This window comes from Pocillopora verrucosa, chromosome 11 (genome assembly GCF_036669915.1).
Source record: "Pocillopora verrucosa isolate sample1 chromosome 11, ASM3666991v2, whole genome shotgun sequence".
Classification (NCBI taxonomy): Eukaryota; Metazoa; Cnidaria; class Anthozoa; order Scleractinia; family Pocilloporidae; genus Pocillopora; species Pocillopora verrucosa.
The window spans coordinates 6171163-6194410 of NC_089322.1; the positions used below are offsets into that span (position 1 = coordinate 6171163).

Genomic DNA, 23248 nt, shown 5'->3' on the forward strand with positions numbered 1-23248 from the left:
TCTCCGTGATAACGCTTCCTTCGATGCCTGTAAGAAGTATTGACCCTTTCCTCTAATCCTTATAGACCTTCCGCACTAGAACCCATCATAGATACTGTATAGCAAGATCCAAGTGACATTATAATGAACTCGTGGATATAACGTGCAGAATATAATTGGTTATTTCGGCGGGTCAAGTCTAAGTTTACCAAAACAACCTTGACATTTGATTTCCACTCTCCCAACAAAGTGTCAAGAGGGAATGTTCAGTTGTTCAAATTGTGATAAAAGGGCTATTGCGCAGTACATTATCGGTACAAAATTAGCCGTCATACCCACAAGAGCTCTCCTTAATTGATTTGCCAAAACTAACATTGGGTTCGCATCCTATATAAGATATATGTATGCTCTCCCCAGACTTCCTAGGCCGCGTTAACGCGTTGCTTTTTCCTATGCATTGCATATCCACAGCTTAAACCAGTGAAGGTAGGACTATATAGAAGGAAATGGTTTTCAGCGATGAATAAACCTGGCATTCAGTACGATTTGTTGAATGCTTCCTGTTGTTATTTTACTGATACATATATTTTACTAGCTCTGGCAATTTTGCTTGAACAACAGGTTACCCCACCATCACCCTTGCTTTGCTCAGGCCAATTTACCCTTTCCAAGCCTTTTCACCTCTTTATCTTCCATTGCAACTGAACTCTATCGGTTTCTATTCCACTTTTGAAAAACTACGACGGCAGTAAAAATAACAGTAAGAAATTCTTATGGTGACGATAATGACAACCATAAAAAAAAAACGATGCTTTTGACTTACATTCTTTGCTTCCACACAGAAAAGATGGCGACAGCAACTATTACAATGACTGGTACAACTATTGCCATGGCAATGATGACATTGAGAAGGTGACCTGATGTCCCTTGCCCATCGGCATTTGATGTTTTGGAATTTCTGATGAAGATAAGAATTGGCAAGCGGTCAAATACGAATATTGTTTACAGCGGTACAAATAAATTCATCATAAAGACCTTCACAGTTTCCTTGCCATGCTAACTCGCCGAATGTTGACGTTCCGAATGGACAAGGAACACAAGAAGTCTGCACCTCTTTATCCTGGTAATGATCCACTGCGCATGCCTGGCAATCTGAGGCATTGTGTAAGTATCTAACAGGACAGCTCACTATAAATAACAAAAAGGGTAGAAGATATTCAAAGTGTTTGACGTATCATCAAGCTGTTTATAAAGCTATTTCAGAGCTGTTTGAAGCACCTGTTTGTATAGCAAGGCAAGTGCATTGTGTTTTCGATAATCACATTACAGTCATTCTTCAACCTCATGCGCGGAAACTCATTTTCAAGAGAAAGGTTTTTTACTTTGATTCAGTTGAAAGAATGATTTTTTGGTGCTTGGTTATGATATGCTTCCTTCGTTGAGTTAATTACATCTTTCTTATTACTTACGATAGGGTCTAAACTTAACCAAGTACTCCCTTAACATCAAGGGCCTTAAAAGCTATACGAAGATTCTACTCTAAATTAGAGGACGCACTTTCAATACGTTTTTTTCAAATCCCCTATTTTTTGGAATGCCTTCTGCGAGGAAATTCTGCGCCTTTGAAAAAATGGTTGATGTAGAGTAGGCAGCCCATCGTATAACACCTATTTTTTCAAATAAACCAATTATAAAGCGGAAGTGAAATTGCTTTTACGGCCATTTTGGAAAACTCGGGCATTTTAGAAAATTTCATAGTTGTAGGGAAGTACTTGGCAAACGTAAAATAAAAATTCTCCGGCTATTCTTTCATTTGCATCATGCCTCTCGCTGCTCCTGTTTGTCCGAAATTTAAACTTTAATAATAGGTTACTAGAAATTTCTTCAGTTGTCTGATTACGATCAGCTTCAGTCGTGTTCCCGGGCAGTGGAATTTTGAAATCAAAACTAATGGAAAGTGAAATTCTTGATGAGAGCTGATTACTTCCTAAGTCTCGCTTTCGAAGTGTTCCTGTCTGGTCTCCACATTCCACCTCGACATTTTCGATTGTGCATAGCCTAAGTGAATCGCAGTCATTATCTAGTCCTAAATAAGTGTTGTAGAGTGCGATAAAGTTGCTGGCGATCTACTGATGAATTTGCTGGCTGCACTGATGAGCTAGGTAGTGGAGCTGAATTTTGAGCAGAGTCGTCGGCTGGCGTGTTTATGTAACAGAAGTTTTTGAAATGAATAATTGCTGATTTTTTTGTTTAAAAAACCTTTTTAGAAAATCCCTAAAAGTGGCAAAACGCGAATGAGTTACAAATGGTATCAGATCTTTGACTCCCAAAGCAAGGACTCCATGTTGTAAATGATTGATATAGATATTTGAAATGCAACAGTTAGCTGGGAGACGATTCGTTTCAGGCTCACAGTTCAGCGGTACTCATTTGTAATCCTGTGCAGAGAGAGGCTTACGGATTGTGAAAAAAAACCCCTTCCTAGGAACAAGACCAGGAGCCCATTCCTCGAAAGATCCGGGAAGTAAACAGGCCAGGCAGATTTTGTTTGCCATGTTTCTTTCGAGATAGAGTTTTGACAAATTTGAAATGCAAACAGTAAAGACGCAAAGGAAAGAAAAAGAACACACATACAGAGAGACTGTTTTAACCCTTCACACCCTAACATCAGTATGTATATTCTCCACACTGTTCTCTAAACATTTTCTAGGATGCTGACATTTCTAACAATCAAGAGCTTCTGTAGTCAGTGATCAGCTCCTTTATTCTCCTGACCTTAATGTTTGAATCAGGGAGGATATGGTAAAGAGAAATTAGATGTCAGTCACTGTTAGGGACTAAACTGCTGAATACTTGGTCCTTCTTTATCAGTGTTAACCCTTTAACTCCCAAGATCTGATTGTAAATTCTCCCCTTTAGCTGCTACATATTTCCATATAAATTAGTTATGAGGACTTGATACTAGATCAAGATAGCAGCCTCTACCTGACAAGTTTGAATATTCTCATTACCTGTTTGCTGAATAATGTATGGATATTATAGGGAGAAGTTTCATGTTAATCACTTGTGAGAGTTAAAGGGTTAAACCCTTTACAGGCCTCTCACCAGCTCATGTTGCTCCAGGCCTCATTCTCTCCTGCAAGTGAAGAAGCACTTTAGCCAAAGTGCAATTAATCCTTAAACTCTTAAGATCTGATTTTTAATTCTCCCTCTAGCTGCTACACTTGTCCTTGTAGATTAGCTATGAGAATTTTTAGTTCAATCAGCACAACATCTTGTACCTGATGAGTTTGAGTATTCTGATTACCTGTTTGCTGAATAATGTATGGATACTATGGGGAGAAGTTACATGTTTATCAGTTCTGGGTGTTAAAGGGCTATAGAGGCCCTGCTCACAGATGACCTTCTTCTTTTTTTTAATTTAACCATGCGAATAACTTAGCCTTCCTAGAAATACAAATAACCAGAAATTGTTCCTCTTGGTTAGGATCTTAATGAAGAATTTCAGAAGAAAAGAGATTTTGTGTAGGAGTACACACCACTTACCAAGGAGACATATGGGGTCAGTAGTTGTTATATTTTCCCAAATAGAATCTTACTCCAGGGGTGCATTATGGTTCAGTCATTCTCTTTACTGTTTGCTATACAATTCATATGATGTTTGTTCAGAGAATTTGGTTTTGGATCATATATACAGTGTATGTCTCATTCAGGGCTGTGAAATATGAATAATTGTAGTTTGAATTATGGCATACAGAGAGACAGTGTTTTAACCCTTCACACCCTAACATCAGTATGCATATTCTCCATACTGTTCTCTAGACATTTCCTAAGATGCTGACATGGAGAATTTGTCTAGCAATCAAGAGCTTCTTTAGTCTGTGATCAGCTCCTTTATTCTCCTGGCCTTAATGTTTGGTTCAGTGGGGATATGGTAAGGAGAAATTAGATGTCAGTCACTCTCATGATTAAACTGCTAATTACTTGGTCCTTCTTGTCACTGTTAACCCTTCACTGGCCTCTCAGCAGCTTGTGTTGCTCTACTAGGCCTCATTCTCTTCTGTGGGTGAAGAAACACTCTTGCCAAAGTGCAATTAACCTTTAAACTCCCAAGATCTGATTATTAATTCTCCCCTGTAGCTGCTACACATTTCCTTGTAAATTAGTTACAAGAATTTGGTGTTCAATCAGGGTAATATCTTGTACCTGATGAGTTTGAGTATTCTCATTACCTGTTTGCTGAATAATATATGGATATTAAAGGGAGAAGTGACATGTTCATCACTTCTGGGAGTTAAAGGGTTACAGTGGCCCTGCTCACAGATGACCTAACTTTCTTTTGAATTTAACCATTACAAGAATAACTTGGCCTTCCTAGAAATACAAATAACCAGAAGTTATTCCTTTTGCTTAGGTCATGTTGAAGAATTTCAGAAGAAAAGAGATTTTGTGGAAGAGTACACACCACTTACCAAGGAGTCATATGGGGTCAGTAGTTGTAATATTTTTCTAGGGGTGCATTATGATTCAGTAATTCCGTTAACTTTCTGCCACACAATTCATATGATGTAAGCTTAGAGAATTTGGTTTTGGATCAACTAACAATCAGAGCATCACTTGCCTGCTTGGTGTTGTATTGATGTGGTGAGGAGAAATAATGTTTTGGTCATGCATGGGTTTAGCTTCTAAGTAAGATTTGACAATTTTGAGATTATTTCCTTCAATAAATAAATGTTTTTCTACTATTGTTTTTTTGTTGAACTTCACCAAAATGGTACACAGTCAGCAAGGTATGTAGCAATGTTTTATTTGCTGGAATGTGTAATCTGCATTAAGGTTGTGTAGGCTGAAATAGTGAATTACAACTTCAGATCTCATGATTTTGGTGAATGGTCCAGTCCAGTGAATTTTAACAGAAAATATGGCCAAAACATTGATATCTAAAGAACATCCATGTGAAAACAACATAAGGGTGGCAAAGACATACCTGAATTATTATTCAACCATACAGTATTTTAATGTATCAGGATGTTACAAAATATATGGTTGATTTTGATAATAAATGATACTGTATGATTATGACAAACTCACCATGATGGCATATTAATACATATGTAAGTTTGGTAATTTTGAATTTCTTTGTGAATTTCAGGTGTTGCATTAGCAGTGAATGATTTTAGTTCTGGCATCATGACAGCATCTGCTGGTGATGATAATAGTACCAAGGAATTGAAAGGGTTTGTTGTTCTTTGTCTGAAATTGCTAAATGATATGATTTTGTGATAATGACTTAATATTTATTTCATATCTTTCCATTTTTAACCTGTGATGGCAAACTTCCAATGCAAGCAATGATGGACTAGACATAGTTTGGCTGATTTTTTTCCCATGTGAATAACCACTGTTTTACCACATCTTACGTGCTAGCTCTGCTCTCTGTAACCATCATGAGAACTGGTAATAAGAGTTACCAGTTAACTTGGTACCTCTCTCTGATCTTGTTACATGTGATTGAGTATGTTCTTTCATGTGATTCACATAAGGCTGCACTCAGGAATAGACTCGAAGCTCAAGTCGAGCTTCTGAATAATTATTGTTAACACCAGAATTGAAGAATCCCAAATTGTTTTATGCATTCTTTTTTATTTTCAGCTTCAAAAAGCCAAAGATGATACAGAGGAAGCATACAATTCAATTTCAGAAGCTGCAAAAAAGCATTAGCTCACTCCAGGTGTTCATTTATTGAGTGACTCAACCCAAGCCTCTCTCACTTTTTCACTTCTCTGCTACTATAGCACTGTTTATTATCACACTTTGTTTTACCAACTGAATGCCTGGAACAGGTTATTCAGGCAATAATCATAACCATTACAATTTCTTCAAATGTGATTGGTGCATTAGCTGCTTCATTTTTCACTCATCATTCTGTACAGCTGTAATTGGACAATATAATTGGACAGTTGGCTGTAATCAGACACCTGTGATTGGACTGTTGAAGCAACCAGTCATATGAAGTCCACTCAGCCAAATCCACCAATCACAGAGTTAATCACAATGACAGCAACAACCACTTGTCTTTAAAAAAAATGAAGAATTTCCAAGATGGAGACATATTTTTTACTTTAGACTTTGTCTCTTCCAGAGACATTTGACCTATATGTATTTGTTGTTTTCAGAATTGTAACAATTAATATTAATTGGTAACAAGACTTCTTGTTGTCCAATTCTTTCTGTAATCATACCTGGGATTGACAAATTGGTCTCCTGCTTCGTGGTCGTCCAATTTTGTTAATCACGTGTATGATAACAACAAACCTAATTAGACTCCACTCAGTTCTATTACCATTGTAGATTGGCTGGAAGTGGTGGCAAAAATCTAGCAATGACTTGAAATTTAATCAACAAATATTTGATGACAGAAATAAATTTTTCAAATTTGTGAAGGTTACCAGCCTTGAATCAAGGCTCCAGTACATTCAATAAACACTTAACATGGTGAATTTTCAACTTTATGTTTTTTTCATACAGATCACCATTATACTAAATATATATTATATTATAAATTATATTATACCAAAGAGTCTTTTACGTTCACCACAGGTATCCCAAACTCACGTCTGGAGAAAAAAGCGAACGATTTATTCATGTAAGCGTCACGCATTCTGTGACGCAGTACTGAGTTACGAGAGGAAACCCTTTCTGTTCAGGAATAACAGTGATAGGGAAAGCAAGCTAAAATGGCAGAAATCGCCAAAAACAACAACGGACACACAAGATGAGAATAAGTTTTATTAATTTTTACTTGTAAAATGTTCGATTTCGAAATATTTGTGGTTGTAAATCGACCATATTCCATCCCCCATAACGGTTCCTCTCGTAACTTATCACTGCGTCACACAACGCGTGACGCTTTCATCTTTTCCCGAGACGTGAGCTTGGGACACCTGTGTCTTCACCAACGAGTTTGCCGCACACTTCGAAAAAGGGGACTCTCTGGGACCTGGTCATTAGTTATTCCCTGAAAGGGAGGGTGGTGTGGAGCTGAGTATTTTGGTTTTGTAACTATAACATCTACATGATCCCCCAATAAGGCTCCGTGGTATTCTATTGAGTCCTCCCCTCCCCACCCAATCTGCAGTCAATCTTCTATAGTCCTTCTTTTAACTTTGTGAGAGACAACTGATTCCCCCTCTGTTTCCCCTGAAACCCATACGAACTCCCCACTCCCCCAAAAGAAAAAATTTTCTTTCAGCCCCCCTTTCCCACCAGGCTATAAAAATGACTCTTTCTGTACCGCTGGTTTTTCAGAATTTAAGCCCAAAACCGTTTAACTTTCCTAATGACCCTCCTCCTCCTAGCCCTACCTTAACCTACAATTTAGTCATCTTCTGTTTGAATTTCTGATGAGATCAAGGCGCAAATCTGTCTGCTGCTGACGTTGTAGAGGCATTACAATATCATCAGATATGCTGCGCTATGCAAATCAGTTTCACTTTAAAGTGAGGTTGCTTCCGAGCGGTACTTTGTCATTTTGCTGGCTGAAAACGAAGACGTGTTCTCTCGATAGTTCCTGAAATCCTTAAAGAAGTAAGTATAGATCACTTGTAATCTAGATTTGAGGAGCAAATTTCGACTAGTGTTCGATTACAACAAGACCAAAGCTCAGTGTAAGATCCATTAAGGGTGTTATCCCAAATTCTCGCTCGTACGCTCAAACTGCAAACGTTAACGGCTCTGTGAACGAGTTCAACCTCGCTTCATTTTAATCATTTACCAAATGTGAAATCGATTTCGTTTTGCATACAACAATTTGGGAATTTGTCCTTTATTCAAATTGAGAACTATGGTCTCTCTTAACTTGACAGAATTACTACGATTCTTGATTTGCTGAATTAGAAATCTTATCTCGTTTGAAAAGACTGGTTATTCATCGTCGTCTAATACAATATTAGATAAAGTACTATCGTTTCATGCGCTTTGTTTTCACCTCCGATGTACAGATCGGGACGTTTGGATTGCAAGCAAACGACAAGGAGTAGTATTTACCAGTCTTTTTCCTCAAGGCGCTGAAATTAGCCTCATCGGTAAGTACATTGTGTTATTGTGTAATTTAGTTGTTTCTGTAGCGGGTCAGGACTTGCTAATTTTGAAACTGAAACGAAACATCCACCTGTTTTTGGATAACAGCAAGCAAGAAATACAACTCTAGTCTTCGATTTAGAGATTGATAAAGGATCATGAACTTTCTTGTCGATTTAGTCATTGCGTATGTTCTGATGTTGGGGAAGTTTTGCGAATGTATGTTGTCTAAGAGAACACTGTAGAAACAAACTGACAAAAACAACTCCGCAGTCGATCAGAGATCTTTTCGAATTCATCGTTTTCCATAAACATTTTCCCCTAATGTTGTAACCTTATACGCTGTTAGCTGGCGGTGTATATTGAAGAAGAATTATAAGTTGTGTTATTGCTGAAGACTGTGAACTTTATACTGAATTGTTCGTTCGAAAGCTTTTCCTTCGGTGAAAGACGCTCAATTTGTAACTTTCTCCTTGTTTGCCCCAAGAATTGTTTCAATGCGGTTCAAAAATAAAATTTGAGCAGAACATTGTAGAAGAAGACATGCCAATATAGTTGATCTTTGTTCAAGAGCTTACTCCAATTACTTGCAATATCACACCAGACACGACTCCAGTTAGTCTGCTTTGTATTCAGAGAGGTAATGTGGAAAGGTGTGCAAGTAAACCCCCCTTCCCTTCTCCCCAGAACCCATTCCTGCCGATTCGAGAATTTCTTGAAATATTTCTATAAGGACGGGGGGGGGAGCTGATGTGCTTTGCTTTTTATAATTTCTTTACCTACCTCGGACTAAATTGCTCAGCTTTCACTCAACGGATCAACGCACAAATGTGACGTTTGCGGTTATCGACATCATTAAAAAGATGCAATGTCATTGGATTATTATTTGTTAGGGTGGCAATACGTAACACTCTGGTTCCACTTTCGTGTTCCTGTCTACGAGTTGAAGGCTGGTTGCGCATAAGCAATTTTTGTTTGGTTTCTTGCCTGGTTGAAATTTTGACGTTTTCACAGAAATCAAAACTAACTGTTGTGCTTATTACATAGATTTTTTGAAAAAGATTTTCACAGTCTGTTAAAAAGGCTGTTTGAAATCTAATGTTTTATCCTTGTTAAAGGACTTTGATCAAAACATTCTTGGACATAATTTAAATTCTATTGTTGTAGTAATCATATCAGACACGTTTGCTTGAAGGTTACTTCTTCATCCGCCTTTTTTCTTGAGTTAGGGATGTTAAAATAGTGTGTATATTAATTCCCCTCCCCTCCCCCACCCCATTTTCGCTAAAAGGGAAGTTTTCTAGCAAGAAATACAGTACATGTCTTCGATTTCGAGATTGATAAAGGATCACAAAATTTCTTGTCGATTTAGTCATTGCGTATGTTTTGATGTTGGGGACGTTTTGCGAATGTATGTTGTCTACGAGAACACCGTAGAAACAAACTGGCAAAAACAACTCCGCAGTCCATCAGAGATCTTTTCGAATTCCCCGTTGTTTATAAAAATAAACAAGCATAATTCTTTCTTAAGATATTGCCTTATGGACCCGGGGGTGGGGGGGAAGCTGGTGTGCTTTGCCTTCCCAGGTTGCAGTTTTTTTAACCTATCCCGAACTAAACAGCTCAGCTTACATTTAACGGATCAGCGCACAAATGTGACGTTTGCGGTTATTGACGCCATCCAAACAGAGGCAATTTTATTGAATAATTATTCGTTAGGGTCCCAATACGTAAGACAGTGGTTTCACTTTCGTGTTCTGTTAGAGTTGAAGGCTGGTTGCGCATGAGCCATTTTTGTTTAATATCTTGTCTGGTTGTTGCTGAATTCTCTACTTCGTTAAGGAAAAATTTTTGCGGAGCGCTGGTTCGACAACCAATAGGACTATATCGTTCCGCTTTCTTGCGGTTATTTATGATCCATACAATATCAGTACTTTCTACGTTCAATCGATCTCGATCTTTTGTTACAAGATAATGATTCTATTTATCTGCTATTACAACGGAAATACACGCCTAAACTACGTAAAACCAAGACTGACATTAGGTATTTGATCTTTTCTAAAATCCCAAGCTATTTCCTTTCAACTTGATTTTAACAGCTGTTTCCCATTCTACTCGGATAAACATTTCTGTTATTTACACCCGATCGCACGCACCAGTTACGGCACGAATGACACATCACGCAACGTCACAGGATATTCCAACCAAAACACGCACGCACAATTTCCCTAGAAAATTCCTTATCTGATTATTTGAGACCATTATTGATTGTCTATATCACTTCTGCTGTGCGCAATCCGAACATTCTTGCTACATGTCTGTCATTACTATGCTACGCTCAATTATACATCTAAATCTTAAGTAACCCTGAGCTTAATTGCTGAATTAGAAATTAAAGCATCACGCGATACGCTTCGCTTACAAGAATGTCGCTACACTGGCTGAAATTTTGACGCTTGTACGGAAATCAAAACTAACTGTTGTACTTGTTAAAAAGGCTGTTTAAATTTAATGTGTTATCCTTGCTTCTGCTCCGAAAAGGACTTTGATCAAAATATTCTTGGACATAATTTAAATTAGATTGTTGTAGTAATCACGCCAGGCACGCGTGCCCGAAGGTTGCCTCATCATCCGCTTTTTTCTTGAGTTAGCGATGTTAGAATGGTGTTTATATTAATACCCCCGACCCCCACCCACTTTCGCTGATAGGGAAGTTTGCTAGATAACTACCCACTGAACTGGGGAAGGGGACATATCCCATGCTCTACGGTGAGGAACTCCTTCGTTCTCCTCATTCTAGTCATTTAGTCAAGAAGTTTGAACAATAATCTTGACTAATGCATAATACATGTAGGGTGCAAACTTTAAAGCTTGTGAGATCTCTTGTGAGGGAGATAAAGAAGAAAAAAAAAATAACAGCAATGAAAACAAATTCTGTGTCTTTTTAAATCATGTTCCAAATGTTAGTATTCCATAGAATGACGCCTGTTAATTCCAATAGAAATCCTTTTTTCATCCAGTTTTTATCAAAAATTCCGTTTCGTTTTTCAGTATTCCTTCATTACACATGACCAGCTGCGAATGTAATCCTTGACTGATTACGGTCACATAAACCGTGGACAGAAAGTAAACTTTTTTCGGAGTACATGCAAAAGAAACCTTAAGCAACAGAAACTCAGTAATTGTTGCTGTAGTTGATGCAGAAGTCGTAGGATAGCTGCTTCCGCGAGAACGAGTTCAGAATGTATAAAAGCGTATATAAGAAGTTTTAATATCCATTAAATAATTGGGTCAAAGCGCTTGAAATGTCTGTGTCATTTTGTGAAATAACTTACATGTTGCCCTGCGTTTGTCCAGTAAGAAATCACAGATGACGTCAAAATTTGGTAAGAACAAAGAAGAGGCACAAGAAGCGCAGCTGAGTGTGTCACTGATGTTTTTACCACATTTGTGACGTCATCTGTTATCTATTATCATAAAGAACCCAGGCAACATGGATTCTATTTGTTTTGTACAATAAATGCATTTGTCCTCCTATAGATCTTAGGTAATAACCAAACACAGTGCCTGCGTTTTTTGCTTATGATATAAAAAAAGAACCTACAGATAATTTTGCTGCTTGAGCAGCTTTAAAAGCACGTGATTATAAACTGTTCAACCTTTGATTGCAGACAGTTCAAGTATTCCCAAGTTTTGTCAAACTTCTAGAACGGTATGTATTGTCTAACTCACTGATTCGAAAGTAAGTTCCAAGTAACCTTTAAACGGAAGTTGCGTGTCATGAGACTCACGCAGTCACGGTTAGGTTAAGATTGAAATAGGAGAGGTGATAATTAGAGTGATAGGTTTGAGGAGAGAGCGTTGGAAGTTTGTGACGTGGTGAACGTTGATGATAAACAATGAAAGAATCTGACGATTGAGAGTACAGTGTACCCCACAAGTTCGGTACACTTTTTCTCTAAATTTCTTTTTGTTTCAGATCTCTAGCTACACAGTAGTTATTTCTTTCCTTTCGCCGAGAAACCACGGGTTACCATAGCACGTAAATTAAAGTTAACTGTCATGTGTGGTGTGTATCATCATCCTCATTATCATCATCATCGCTCGTTGGGCCAGTAAGTGCATAAGGCCGTCATATTGTCCGCCCAACCCCCCTGTTGCGTGCCGCCACCCCAGCCACAATCCAGCTCTTCCATATCGCCTTGCCTCTTTCCTTTCCTTTTACTGTCTTTGGTCTCCTTCTCGCCCTTTGACATTCTGGTGTCCACCCCAATACCACAAAAGAGTCGTTCACACCTTCTCTCCTGAGTAAATGTCCTAAACAGTTCCACCTTCTTCTTCCCAACTCGCAACTAATTTTATTGGTGTCTGCCATTTCAACTACTCTCCTGTTTGTCATTCTTTGCTGCCATCTAGTCCTGAGTATCCGTCTTAGGCATTAGTACTGAAAACTTTTCAGTGTTCTTTCATCGGTCTTTGTGATCTTACATGTTTCACAACCATGTAGCAGGACCGGTCGGAGTAAAGTCGCGAATTGGCACATCTTGGCTCTCTTTCCATTCCTCTGGCTACCCACACCCTCCATAGCCTCTGGAATGCACCTCGCGCCTTCTGCAGTCTGTTCCTAATGTCTTCACTGCCTCCACCTTTCTTTTCTTTTCTACAATAGCTCCAAGATACGCAAACTCCTCGACATCTTTCACTTCTTCACCATTCACCACAATGCTCTTCCTGTTCGTTGCAAACTCCATCCTCAGTGTCCTGCTGTTGTCTTCCTCATGATCCAATCCATAGTCAGTAGGAATAAGAATCCTGACATTACGCATCCCTGCTTTACTCTTGACTAAATCTTGAACCAGTCTGATATCTCCCATCCGTCGATTACGGTGCATTCAAACTCTCCGTATATCCCTACTACCACTCTCACCATTCTGCGCGGAATTCCATAGCTCCCCGTGGTGTTCCAGGAGCTTTCTCTGTGTACCGAATCAAGGGCTTCTTTTCAAAGTCCACAAAGTGCGTGTGCAGACTCGCCCTCCAGTCATTTGCCTGCTCTAAGATGTTTCTTTAATGTAAAGATCTGTTCAGTTGTATTTCCATTTGGTCTAAAGCCGGCCTGCTCTTTTTTAAGCTTCTTGTCTAAACCTTTCTTGATCCGTTCTAGCAGCATCCTGTGGAATATTCTATTGATGGTGGGTAGCAAAGTCACTCCTCTCCAATTTTTACAATCACGCAATCACCTTTCTTAAATATATTGACAACAAGTCCCTTCTTACACACTTCTGGTCACCTTTCACTTTTCTAAAGCCTGTTGTATCATCAGTCTGCCCACTTGCGGTGTATTCCATGTCAGCCCTTAGTAGGTCTGGGCCCTGGCTTTTTTTTCATGAACGCATCCTTAACCTCTTGTATTCGCCATTTTCCTACATCGATTTCCTCAATCTACTCCAGTTCTTCTGTTTCTTCTTTCTCTTCCACCGGATTTGTGGGGTCATCTCTGTTTAAAATTTTACTCAAGTTCTCTACCTAGCTCTGCAATCTTTCTTGTGATTCTGTCTTATGCACCCCCAGTTTGTCTTTCACACGCAATTCTCGCTTCCTCTGTTCCCGGCTGTTGTCTTGGTTATGCTGTTTAGCTCCTCGTTTCTACCATTTTCAGGGGCCTTGTCTGTTGCTGTAGCCCTTTCCCCCAACCAATTCCTCTTATCCTCCCTGGCACTCTTTTTCACTTCCTTTTCTTTCGCACTATACTCCTCTCTCTATCGCTGTTCAAGTCCTTCCAATCTCGCACCCTCTATATTAAGTTTTGCGTCTTAACCCTCCTGAATTTTTTCCCACGTCGTGTCTTCTATCCATGGCTTGCTCTCCATTTTTACCTTCCAATAACTTTCTATGTGGCATCTCTGTACGTCACCAAGATCTTGTCGTGCTTCCTTTGAATCTTCTATATCTCATATCGTTGCAAACCTGTTCTTCACTTTAATGTTATATCTCCTCCTGATCTCTTCACTTTGCAACTAACGCACGTAAAATCTCATACTTGTTTTCTTCTTCCCATGCGCCTTTGCCAACTTTAGTCTCATTCTGGTTCTCATCAGGTAGTAGTCACCATATACGTCTGCTCCTCTCATCACTCTCGTGTCCGGAATCGATGTTCTCATGCGTCCATTCACAAAGACATGGTCGAGCTGGTTAACAGTCTTCCCACCTGGTGACTTCCAGGTCAGCTTATGGATCTCTTTATGTGGGAAACTGTTCCAGTTACAACTAAGCCATTCGTACCACAGAGGTCACATAACCTTTCCCATTATCATTCATGACTCCGACACTAAATTTCCTCAGTACCTCCTCTCTGTTAATGTTGTTACTCCCGTAAGCGTTCAGGTCTCCCATCATCAAAATCATATCATGACTACTGCAGCTTGCAACAGAGTCTAGCTGTTGATTGTTAAATTCATCATTTCCCTCGTCCATCGTATCGTCTGTTGGTGCATATGCTTTTATTACCGTTAGCTTTTGTGGTTTGAGTAGAATCTTGCCTTAATGGTCCTCATGCAGATTGGCATCCATTCCATTAAGGCTCTCTTTGTCCTCACACTCATCATGATGGGGACTCCTCCTTGTTGCATTCCCTTATCTCCCACGTACGCCACCCTCTCACTACCTTGCAGTGTTCTTGATCCCATCAGCATGCTTGAACTAAGGGAAAAGTGATCCTTGATGTTGGGAGACTTGCAATTTAGCTTTTGTAAGATTACCATCACCGATTACTTCACAAGCTGAAAAAAACTACCAGCTCAGCAGAAGACGATAATCGTACAGCTTAAAAACTCCCTTGTCATTGACTTCGACCATGAGTTCCCTGCGTAATTTTGTTTTTGGGCTGAGTGATTCAGTGTCAACATTTTAACCTATTTTTTTCTCTCTAATATGCGAAGGGGCTAAATCAGGTGAGATCTGTCAAGTTCCATATTTCAGGTCGACTGTGTCTCGAAAAATACCTATCGTGGAACCAAGTGAACACTGAAAGAGTGAACAATGAAAGAAAGAAACAAATTAACAAATAAGGAAGCAAGAAGATGGTTTCTTTCACATATAAACCGTATCCTTGTTGCTCTGAACACTTTTCTGTATTATACTGACGTTTAAGTTATGATTGACAGTGGATCTTTACCACTCTCTTTTCCTCCCTTTTATTAGCCCTTGACTCCATCGAGCAAATTGTTTTGAAAGCCAGAGTTTTTCAATTGCCCTTACTTCCTCTCTAAAATTTAATTGACATGTATCAGCGAAAATATCTTGGTAGGTAAATAAATATTCACACCAAGTACCACAAAACCGTTAAAGAATCAGCAAAAGTATAGCGACCTACTCACATAACCGAATTGGGTACTAACATAACTATGGTTTTAATAGGATGTAACTGATGATGGCCACTGTGTTGAAGTACACCACAGAGCAACTGAATTACTACAGGATTTGTTACGTTGTCACTGACATACTAACTGAGGGTCTGCGAACCATCTTCAAACAAGAATGGGACAATCGATACAAGACAACACTGGGAGAATGGAAAGATCAACCCAAAAATGGAATGGACTTCTGGAATGGCGAGTCTACTCGAAACAGAAAAAGAAACGCTGTGCTGTTGACAACCATGAAGAATGGCGATAGAGCTGAGTGGGATTGTACCATGCTGTTTTACGCTATCCTGTATTCAGATTGCATATATTCTCTCAATCCATCAATTAGATCAAATGCGGACGACTTAAGGAAATTTCGAAATGAAGAATTTGCACATATGCCTCGGGGCCACCTCTCCAACGGAGATTTCCAAACTGTCATTACAAAGGTTAAAACTGCATTCCACGCACTCGGTCTCCCGTCATTGGAAATCAACGAAGTTCAAAATCAGACAAACTTCTTAACGGAGGAGTTAAACGAAGTTTTAAGGAAGGTTGACGACTTGAAACAAGAAGTTAAAGACAAAGAAGAGGAACTTCAAGTGAAAGAAGAACAGAGGCTTGCCCTAGAAGAGCAATTAAATTTCGATGTCTCTCCATTTTGTATTCTCCCTCCCAAACCTAGCCACGACATCGCTAGTCGGGAATCTGAAGTTGGTGAAGTTTTACAAAACCTCCAAACACTAAAAGACGCCAATGATGGGTTGAGCATACTGTATTTGTCAGGAAATCCAGGAAGTGGAAAATCTCAGCTGGCCCGTTTAGCAGCCAGGCGATTTTACGACGAGGTCGAACAAATACCTTCTGCAGCTTCATTTGTCATGACGTTGAATGCTGAAAACTCAGAAGCACTCTTGAAATCGTATGTCCTTTTCGCTCAACATTGCAATTGTCCCGGGTATGAAATAACAAACACTTACCGCTCCAAGGATTTGAACACAGACGAGAAGATTTCATATTTCAAGACCTTAATAAGTACAAAAATTGAGCATTACGCTCCATGGCTGTTAGTAGTTGATAATGTGAGCAGCGAATCTCGTACAAGCGATTATTTGCCAGATGCAGACAGCGAGTTGTGGGCAAGGGGTCAGATGCTAATAACAACACAAGACACTGCGTCTATACCGTTGTCAAGCTCTTCCATACAAAATATCTCAATCAGCGCAGGAATGCAACCTGATGATGCGTGCTTTCTGCTTAACCTCCTTTCTGGTATCTCAGATGCCAAGATGGAAAAAGAAATTGCGAAAGAACTAGACTACCAGCCACTTTCATTGGCAGCCGCAGCCACGTATGTGAGACAAGTTCGTCAGAATAAAGGAACCTCGAAATTTGGCTGGACCGACTATTTGAAGAAATTGGAAGAGGGGAAACGAAGCAATACTGAAAGCATTCTTGCTGCGACAAATCCAGCCTATCCGCAGACCATGACCAAAGCAATAACACTCGCTGTCGAAATGGTGATGGAAAATGATATAATTTTGCATCACATGTTCCTTTTTCTTTCAATGTGTGCATCACAGCCGATACTGCAAGACATTATTATCGAGTATGTTAAAACAACTGATGACGAATTTGAAGATGAAGATATGATAAGAACGAGGATGAGTCGATGTTCACTGTTGCTAATTGAAGAAGAATCAACTGGTGTTTATATTCGAGTCCATGGTGTCGTTCTTGATGTTATTAAATCTGCGACAAAAGGTTTCGCAAAGGATCAAAGCCACAAAGTGGTGTATGGCGCGGTAATGTCTTTCTCAAAATTTGAAGAGCTGGAATCTATTGTTGTGGGAACAAGAATAGTTCCCCATCTTACAACGTTGAGCTTAAAAATTGAAGACATGTCACTCGGGAAAGGAATACCAGAAGCGAGCAATAGAGCCTTGTGTAATTTTCCGGATGGCCTTTGGAGCCTTACTAACATGTGCCTAAACCACAGTAGGTTTAGAGCGGCGCTAGTCTATGGTAAATGGCTGTTAAAAATTCAAATGAAAAAGCTTGGACCTGAGCATGTTGATGTTGCAAGCTCTTACAACATTCTGGGTACTTTACACAAGGCTCTGGGCGACACAGATGAAGCAAAAGACTGCTATAAGCGTGCACTGGAGATTCAGATGAAACAGCTGGGACCTGAGCATGTTCATGTTGCAACCTCTTACACCAATCTGGGTAATTTACACAGTCATCTGGGCGACACAGATGAAGCAAAAGACTGCTATAAGTGTGCACTGGAGATTCAGATGAAACAGCTGGGACCTGAGCATGTTCATGTTGCAAGCTCTTACAACAATCTGGGTAATTTACACAGTCATCTGGGCGACACAGATGAAGCAAAAGACTGCTATAAGCGTGCACTGGAGATTAAGATGAAACAGCTGGGACCTGAGCATGTTCATGTTGCAAACTCTTACAACAATCTGGGTAATTTACACAGTGATCTGGGCGACACAGATGAAGCAAAAGACTGCTATAAGCGTGCACTGGAGATTCAGATGAAACAGTTGGGACCTGAGCATGTTGATGTTGCAACCTCTTACAACAATCTGGGTAATTTACACAGTGATCTGGGCGACACAGATGAAGCAAAAGACTGCTATAAGCGTGCACTGGAGATTAAGATGAAACAGCTGGGACCTGAGCATGTTCATGTTGCAAACTCTTACAACAATCTGGGTAATTTACACAGTGATCTGGGCGACACAGATGAAGCAAAAGACTGCTATAAGCGTGCACTGGAGATTCAGATGAAACAGCTGGGACCTGAGCATTTTCATGTTGCAACCTCTTACAACAATCTGGGTACTTTACACAAGGCTCTGGGCGACACAAATGAAGCAAAAGACTGCTATAAGCGTGCACTGGAGATTCAGATGAAACAGCTGGGACCTGAGCATGTTCATGTTGCAAGCTCTTACAACAATCTGGGTACTTTACACAAGGCTCTGGGCGACACAGATGAAGCAAAAGACTGCTATAAGCGTGCACTGGAGATTCAGATGAAACAGCTGGGACCTGAGCATGTTGATGTTGCAACCTCTTACAACAATCTGGGTAGTTTACACAGTGATCTGGGCGACACAGATGAAGCAAAAGACTGCTATAAGCGTGCACTGGAGATTCGTCTGAAAAAGCTTGGACCTGAGCATGTTCATGTTGCAAGCTCTTACAACAATCTGGGTAATTTACACAAGGCTCTGGGCAACACAGATGAAGCAAAAGACTGCTATAAGCGTGCACTGGAGATTCAGATGAAAAAGCTGGGACCTGAGCATGTTCATGTTGCAAGCTCTTACAACAATCTGGGTAATTTACAGAGGGCTCTGGGCGACACAGATGAAGCAAAAGACTGCTATAAGCGTGCACTGGAGATTCAGACGAAACAGCTGGGAGCTGAGCATGTTGATGTTGCAAGCTCTTACAACAATCTGGGTAATTTACACAGTGATCTGGGCGACAAAGATGAAGCAAAAGACTACTATAAGCGTGCACTGGAGATTCAGATGAAACAGCTGGGACCTGAGCATGTTGATGTTGCAACCTCTTACAACAATCTGGGTACTTTACACAAGGCTCTGGGCGACACCGATGAAGCAAAAGACTGCCATAAGCGTGCACTGGAGATTCGTCTGAAAAAGCTGGGAACTGAGCATGTTGATGTTGCAAGCTCTTACAACAATCTGGGTACTTTACACAGTGATTTGGGCGACACAGATGAAGCAAAAGACTGCTATGAGCGTGCATTGATAATTTGTATCTCCAAGTATGGTCAAGAACATGTAAGGACACTAGAGGTCAGGTCGAACTTATATCGTCTAAAACAGAAAAGAAAGAGAGTTGATGACCCTGGAGCTGTTTTGAAAAAGAAGAAAAGAGACTCGTGTTAATAGTTTAGTAACTGTGCTGATTGATAGACGTTGTTGGTCTTTAATTTAGGTTTACTCGTTGTGTTTTCTTTGCACGTGAGAACTTAGACCGTTATAATTTTTTTATAATATCTTTGCATAATTTGTGCCTTTAATATTCCGATCTGGAAACTCGCACAATTGATATGGTTTTTTTTTTATTTCTGAACAAGTAGTTCATTACTTTCTCATTTCTGAGGTTGCTACAAAAGGTTGTAGTTCGACGGATAATCAACAGTCAGAATATGCACCCAAGTAAAGAAATTTTTAAGTTGCTAATCACTGCTGCTTTTTCAGGATCGTGCTCTTTTAAATTGATGATTTTTATTCATACTCATAATTAAGAGAGAGTATCCATAAAAGTGGTCCGGCCGGTCTAGCTTGGAAAATAGATTTAGCTGATTTCTTGTACATTGAAAGACTTTCATGTCCTTATTCTAGAACCACAATCCACTTCATCTGATCTTTAAAATTTATCGAGTTATGAGAGATTTTCTGATCACCCCAGCGAACACTTGTGGCGACTTATATCGAGGCTCAAATTTAAGGTAACTTTAGAGGTCGATTTTTCGAAAACTGTCATGCCCTTTATAAAACAAACACCAGAACGAGCGATTTAACAAAAACAATGTTTTACTAGCTGAAAAAAGAGTAGAAATAGATATTAGAACAAAATCCATGATATTTCGCTGTTCACAGGAAACGTATTAAAGTTTTTCACTAAACGCTTCAGTACCTTATAATTGAAAAATCGAAAACTGCTGCTTACCTCCCGTCCCCGCCCCTCTTCCCCCCCCCCCCGCCACTTGTCATCAAGGCCAACGTGAGCCTCAATCACTAGAGTCTGATCAGCGGTTGTCTTAAAGAAATAAACATCATTTGTTCCGAAGTTCGTAGACGAAAAATTCTCTGGATAAACTCATTTGCTAACATACCGCAAGAAACTAAAAAGAAAATCCCGTTACTTCTTCATCAGTAGCCGTTTAACATTCAAGGTTGAGTGGAAGTAACCTCTCATTCTTGTGGAATCGAAGAGCGAACTTCGATAAAGATCTTAGACGACGCGGTGAAGTCTCACAATGCATTGGCTCACAGTTCCTAATACCTACATTCCTACAAGCTCCTCTTTCATCTTGAAGTAAATTTTAAACGAAAGTTTAAGTTTTTCTTTAATTGGACTTGCGGGTTGAAAATATCATTAATTTTTGTCACCTCCCCTTCTCACCAGTCAGAAGTTTCTAATGAAAGCCTAATTAAAGCCTGGATAGAGCATGGGTGATCATTATCATGTCGTAAAGAAGTTACTTACATGGGGATGGGGTTATTTATTGATGAAAAAGTTAGTAAGATTGTTAATCGTCTGAAGGGAAGAATTGTAACATGTTTTACTTCCTCATATGATAAACCAATTTTAAAGCGGAAGTGAAATTGTTTTTACGGCCACTTTGGAAAACTCGGGCATATCAGAAAATTTCATAGTTATAGGGAAGTACTTGGCAAACGTAAAATAAAAAATTCCCCGGCTATTCTTTCATTTGCATCATGCCTCTCGCTGCTCCTGTTTGTCCGAAATGTTTTTTTTTTTTTAGAATACTCGCTGTGTTCTTAGCTGCGAGGATCTCCTAATTTCATCTCTCCACCGCAGTGCAAATATGCGAAATTTTCATATATTTAAAATCTTCATTCACTTGGATGTTTATTTGTACCCAATTCATTGACCAGCTCCCAGTTGGCTTGTTAGCTCTATTGGTAGAGCGCTGCACCGGTATCGCAGAGGTCATGGGCTCAAATCCCGTACGGGCCTGAATTTTTTTCAGGTCCTATTTACAACTACTCGTTTCAGTAGTGTTCTTAGCTGCGAGGATCTCCTAATTTCATCTCTCCACCGCAGTGCAAATATGTGAAATTTTCAGATATCTAAAATCTTCATTCACTTGGATGTTTATTTGTACCCAATTCATTGACCAGCTCCCAGTTGGCTTGTTAGCTCAATTGGTAGAGCGCTGCACCGGTATCGCAGTGGTCATGGGTTCAAATCCCGTACGGGCCTGAATTTTTTTCAGGTCCTATTTACAACTACTCGTTTCAGTAGTGTTCTTAGCTGCGAGGATCTCCTAATTTCATCAGGTTACTGGAAATTCCTTCAGTTGTCTGATTAAGATCAGCTTCAGTCGTGTTCCCGAGCAGTGGAACTTTGAAATCAAAACCAATGGAAATTGAAATTCTTGATGAGGGCTGATTACTTCCTAAGTCTCTTTGTCGAAGTGTTCCTGTCTGGTCTCCACATAGGAATCTCTCGACTCAGACTCCAGACGCAGACTATGGGGCCTCTACACCTCAAATTCTTTCTGCAAATGTACCATATGTAATTCAAAACATCTTTTCATAATCTACCCAAGCCCCTTGTGTGAGCAACGCCTTATTTGTCAGGCCTAACGAGGCCAAAAAAGCTTTACATGGCTGCTAACTTTGCCTTTTTGGTAGTAACGATTTAGAGTCAGTAGCATCGTTTCCATAAGTCGTTTTCCGTGGATGCAGCCGGTACTTTGTCATTTGGAAACCATCCTCTTGACCTACTATACAAATAGCACGCTGGTGGTTTGTTAACGAAGTGAGATAGGGTGGTTACCAAGCGCCGCACATCGAGCCACTGAGCCACACATCGAGAAGGGCTGGCTGTGACTAAAAGTGGGACGGGAACGTAGGACTGGGACGTGGGACTCGGGGACACACGGGGACTCGGGGACGTGACAAACAAGCAACACCTAACATTTGCGCTGAATTTGTAGAGTATAATCTTCGGTGATCTCGAGAAAGCTATTTTATGTTGGAGAGCTTGTCAGTAGTAGCCGATGATTTCCAGCGTCCATGGTTCGGCCGGACATTTTTGCTTGCTTATTTGACCGTGAGAACTCTGGGTACAGAATAGTTTCAACGCAGGGGGTCTTGAAACATCCGTGCCTTATCCTTGCTAAAAAAGAATAAGGAAGAAAACACAGTTACTTACGAGGAAAGTCCTCCACGGCTACTCACGATGTTTAAAACCCCCTGCGTTGAAACTATTCTGTACCTAGAGTTCTCACGGTCAAACAGGCAAGAAAACATATCCGGCCGAACCATGGACGCTGGAAATCATCGGCTACTACTGACAAGCTCGGGTGACGCTAAAACGGAGGCGTACGTCCACGTTTTGAACACACAAGTTTATAGTACAGCGATTAAATTCAAAATAGGTTATGTAAGCATTAGCACTTGTTCCCACGAAAAGTTCAAACCTGAGATGAACAAGATCGTCCTGAACAAAGGAGCCTTGAGGTCCTGCAGCAGTTTCTTGATTTTGTTTTGAGTATTTTGTGGTTGTCATAAAGTAACTACTGTGATCTATTTCTTTCGAACAATTTTCAGGGGATTTTTACCCGTGAGCTAAATGTGAATACAAATATTTTTATAACGGACACATAAAATAGCGTGACACCGTTACTATTTTCTTCCAGTATCAATCATTAGAAGAAGAAATATTACTTAATGCGTGATCGTGTAGTTTATAGCGATTCCCGAAATCGGCCTAGATTCATGAAAACAAGCCATCAAACTACACTTCGCTGTTTTTGTTTAGTCACACGTGACTCCCAGATAAAGATATACAAAAACAGATAAAAATTTTTTCAGTATGTTTGAGCTATTTACTAGGTTATCAATGCGCCAATAAGTCTAACAGTAACGTTTGAATTTTAGACGGTAACTTTCGTCTCTTAAAAAGTAAATTATGAGAAAGATTCTCCTTGCAGCGTTGAGTCCGTTGAGAGAAGTTCAATGTTTTTTACT

General features: G+C 39.8%; 1 protein-coding gene across 1 annotated transcript; it reads left to right on the forward strand.

Moving 5' to 3' along the window:
• The first annotated feature begins 7298 nt into the window (after positions 1–7298).
• LOC136284113 (uncharacterized) lies at positions 7299–19405 on the forward strand. The gene is made up of 3 exons (XM_066173933.1): positions 7299–7566; positions 7980–8063; positions 11730–19405. The coding sequence occupies exon 3, from the start codon at positions 15485–15487 to the stop codon at positions 19403–19405; it is 3921 nt and encodes a 1306-aa protein (XP_066030030.1). The 5' UTR covers positions 7299–7566; positions 7980–8063; positions 11730–15484.
• The last annotated feature ends 3843 nt before the right edge of the window (positions 19406–23248 follow it).

Bases quoted from the DNA above. Each gene is read 5' to 3' on its own strand.
- LOC136284113 (XM_066173933.1), top strand. From the start codon at position 15,485: ATGATGGCCACTGTGTTGAAGTACACCACAGAGCAACTGAATTACTAC.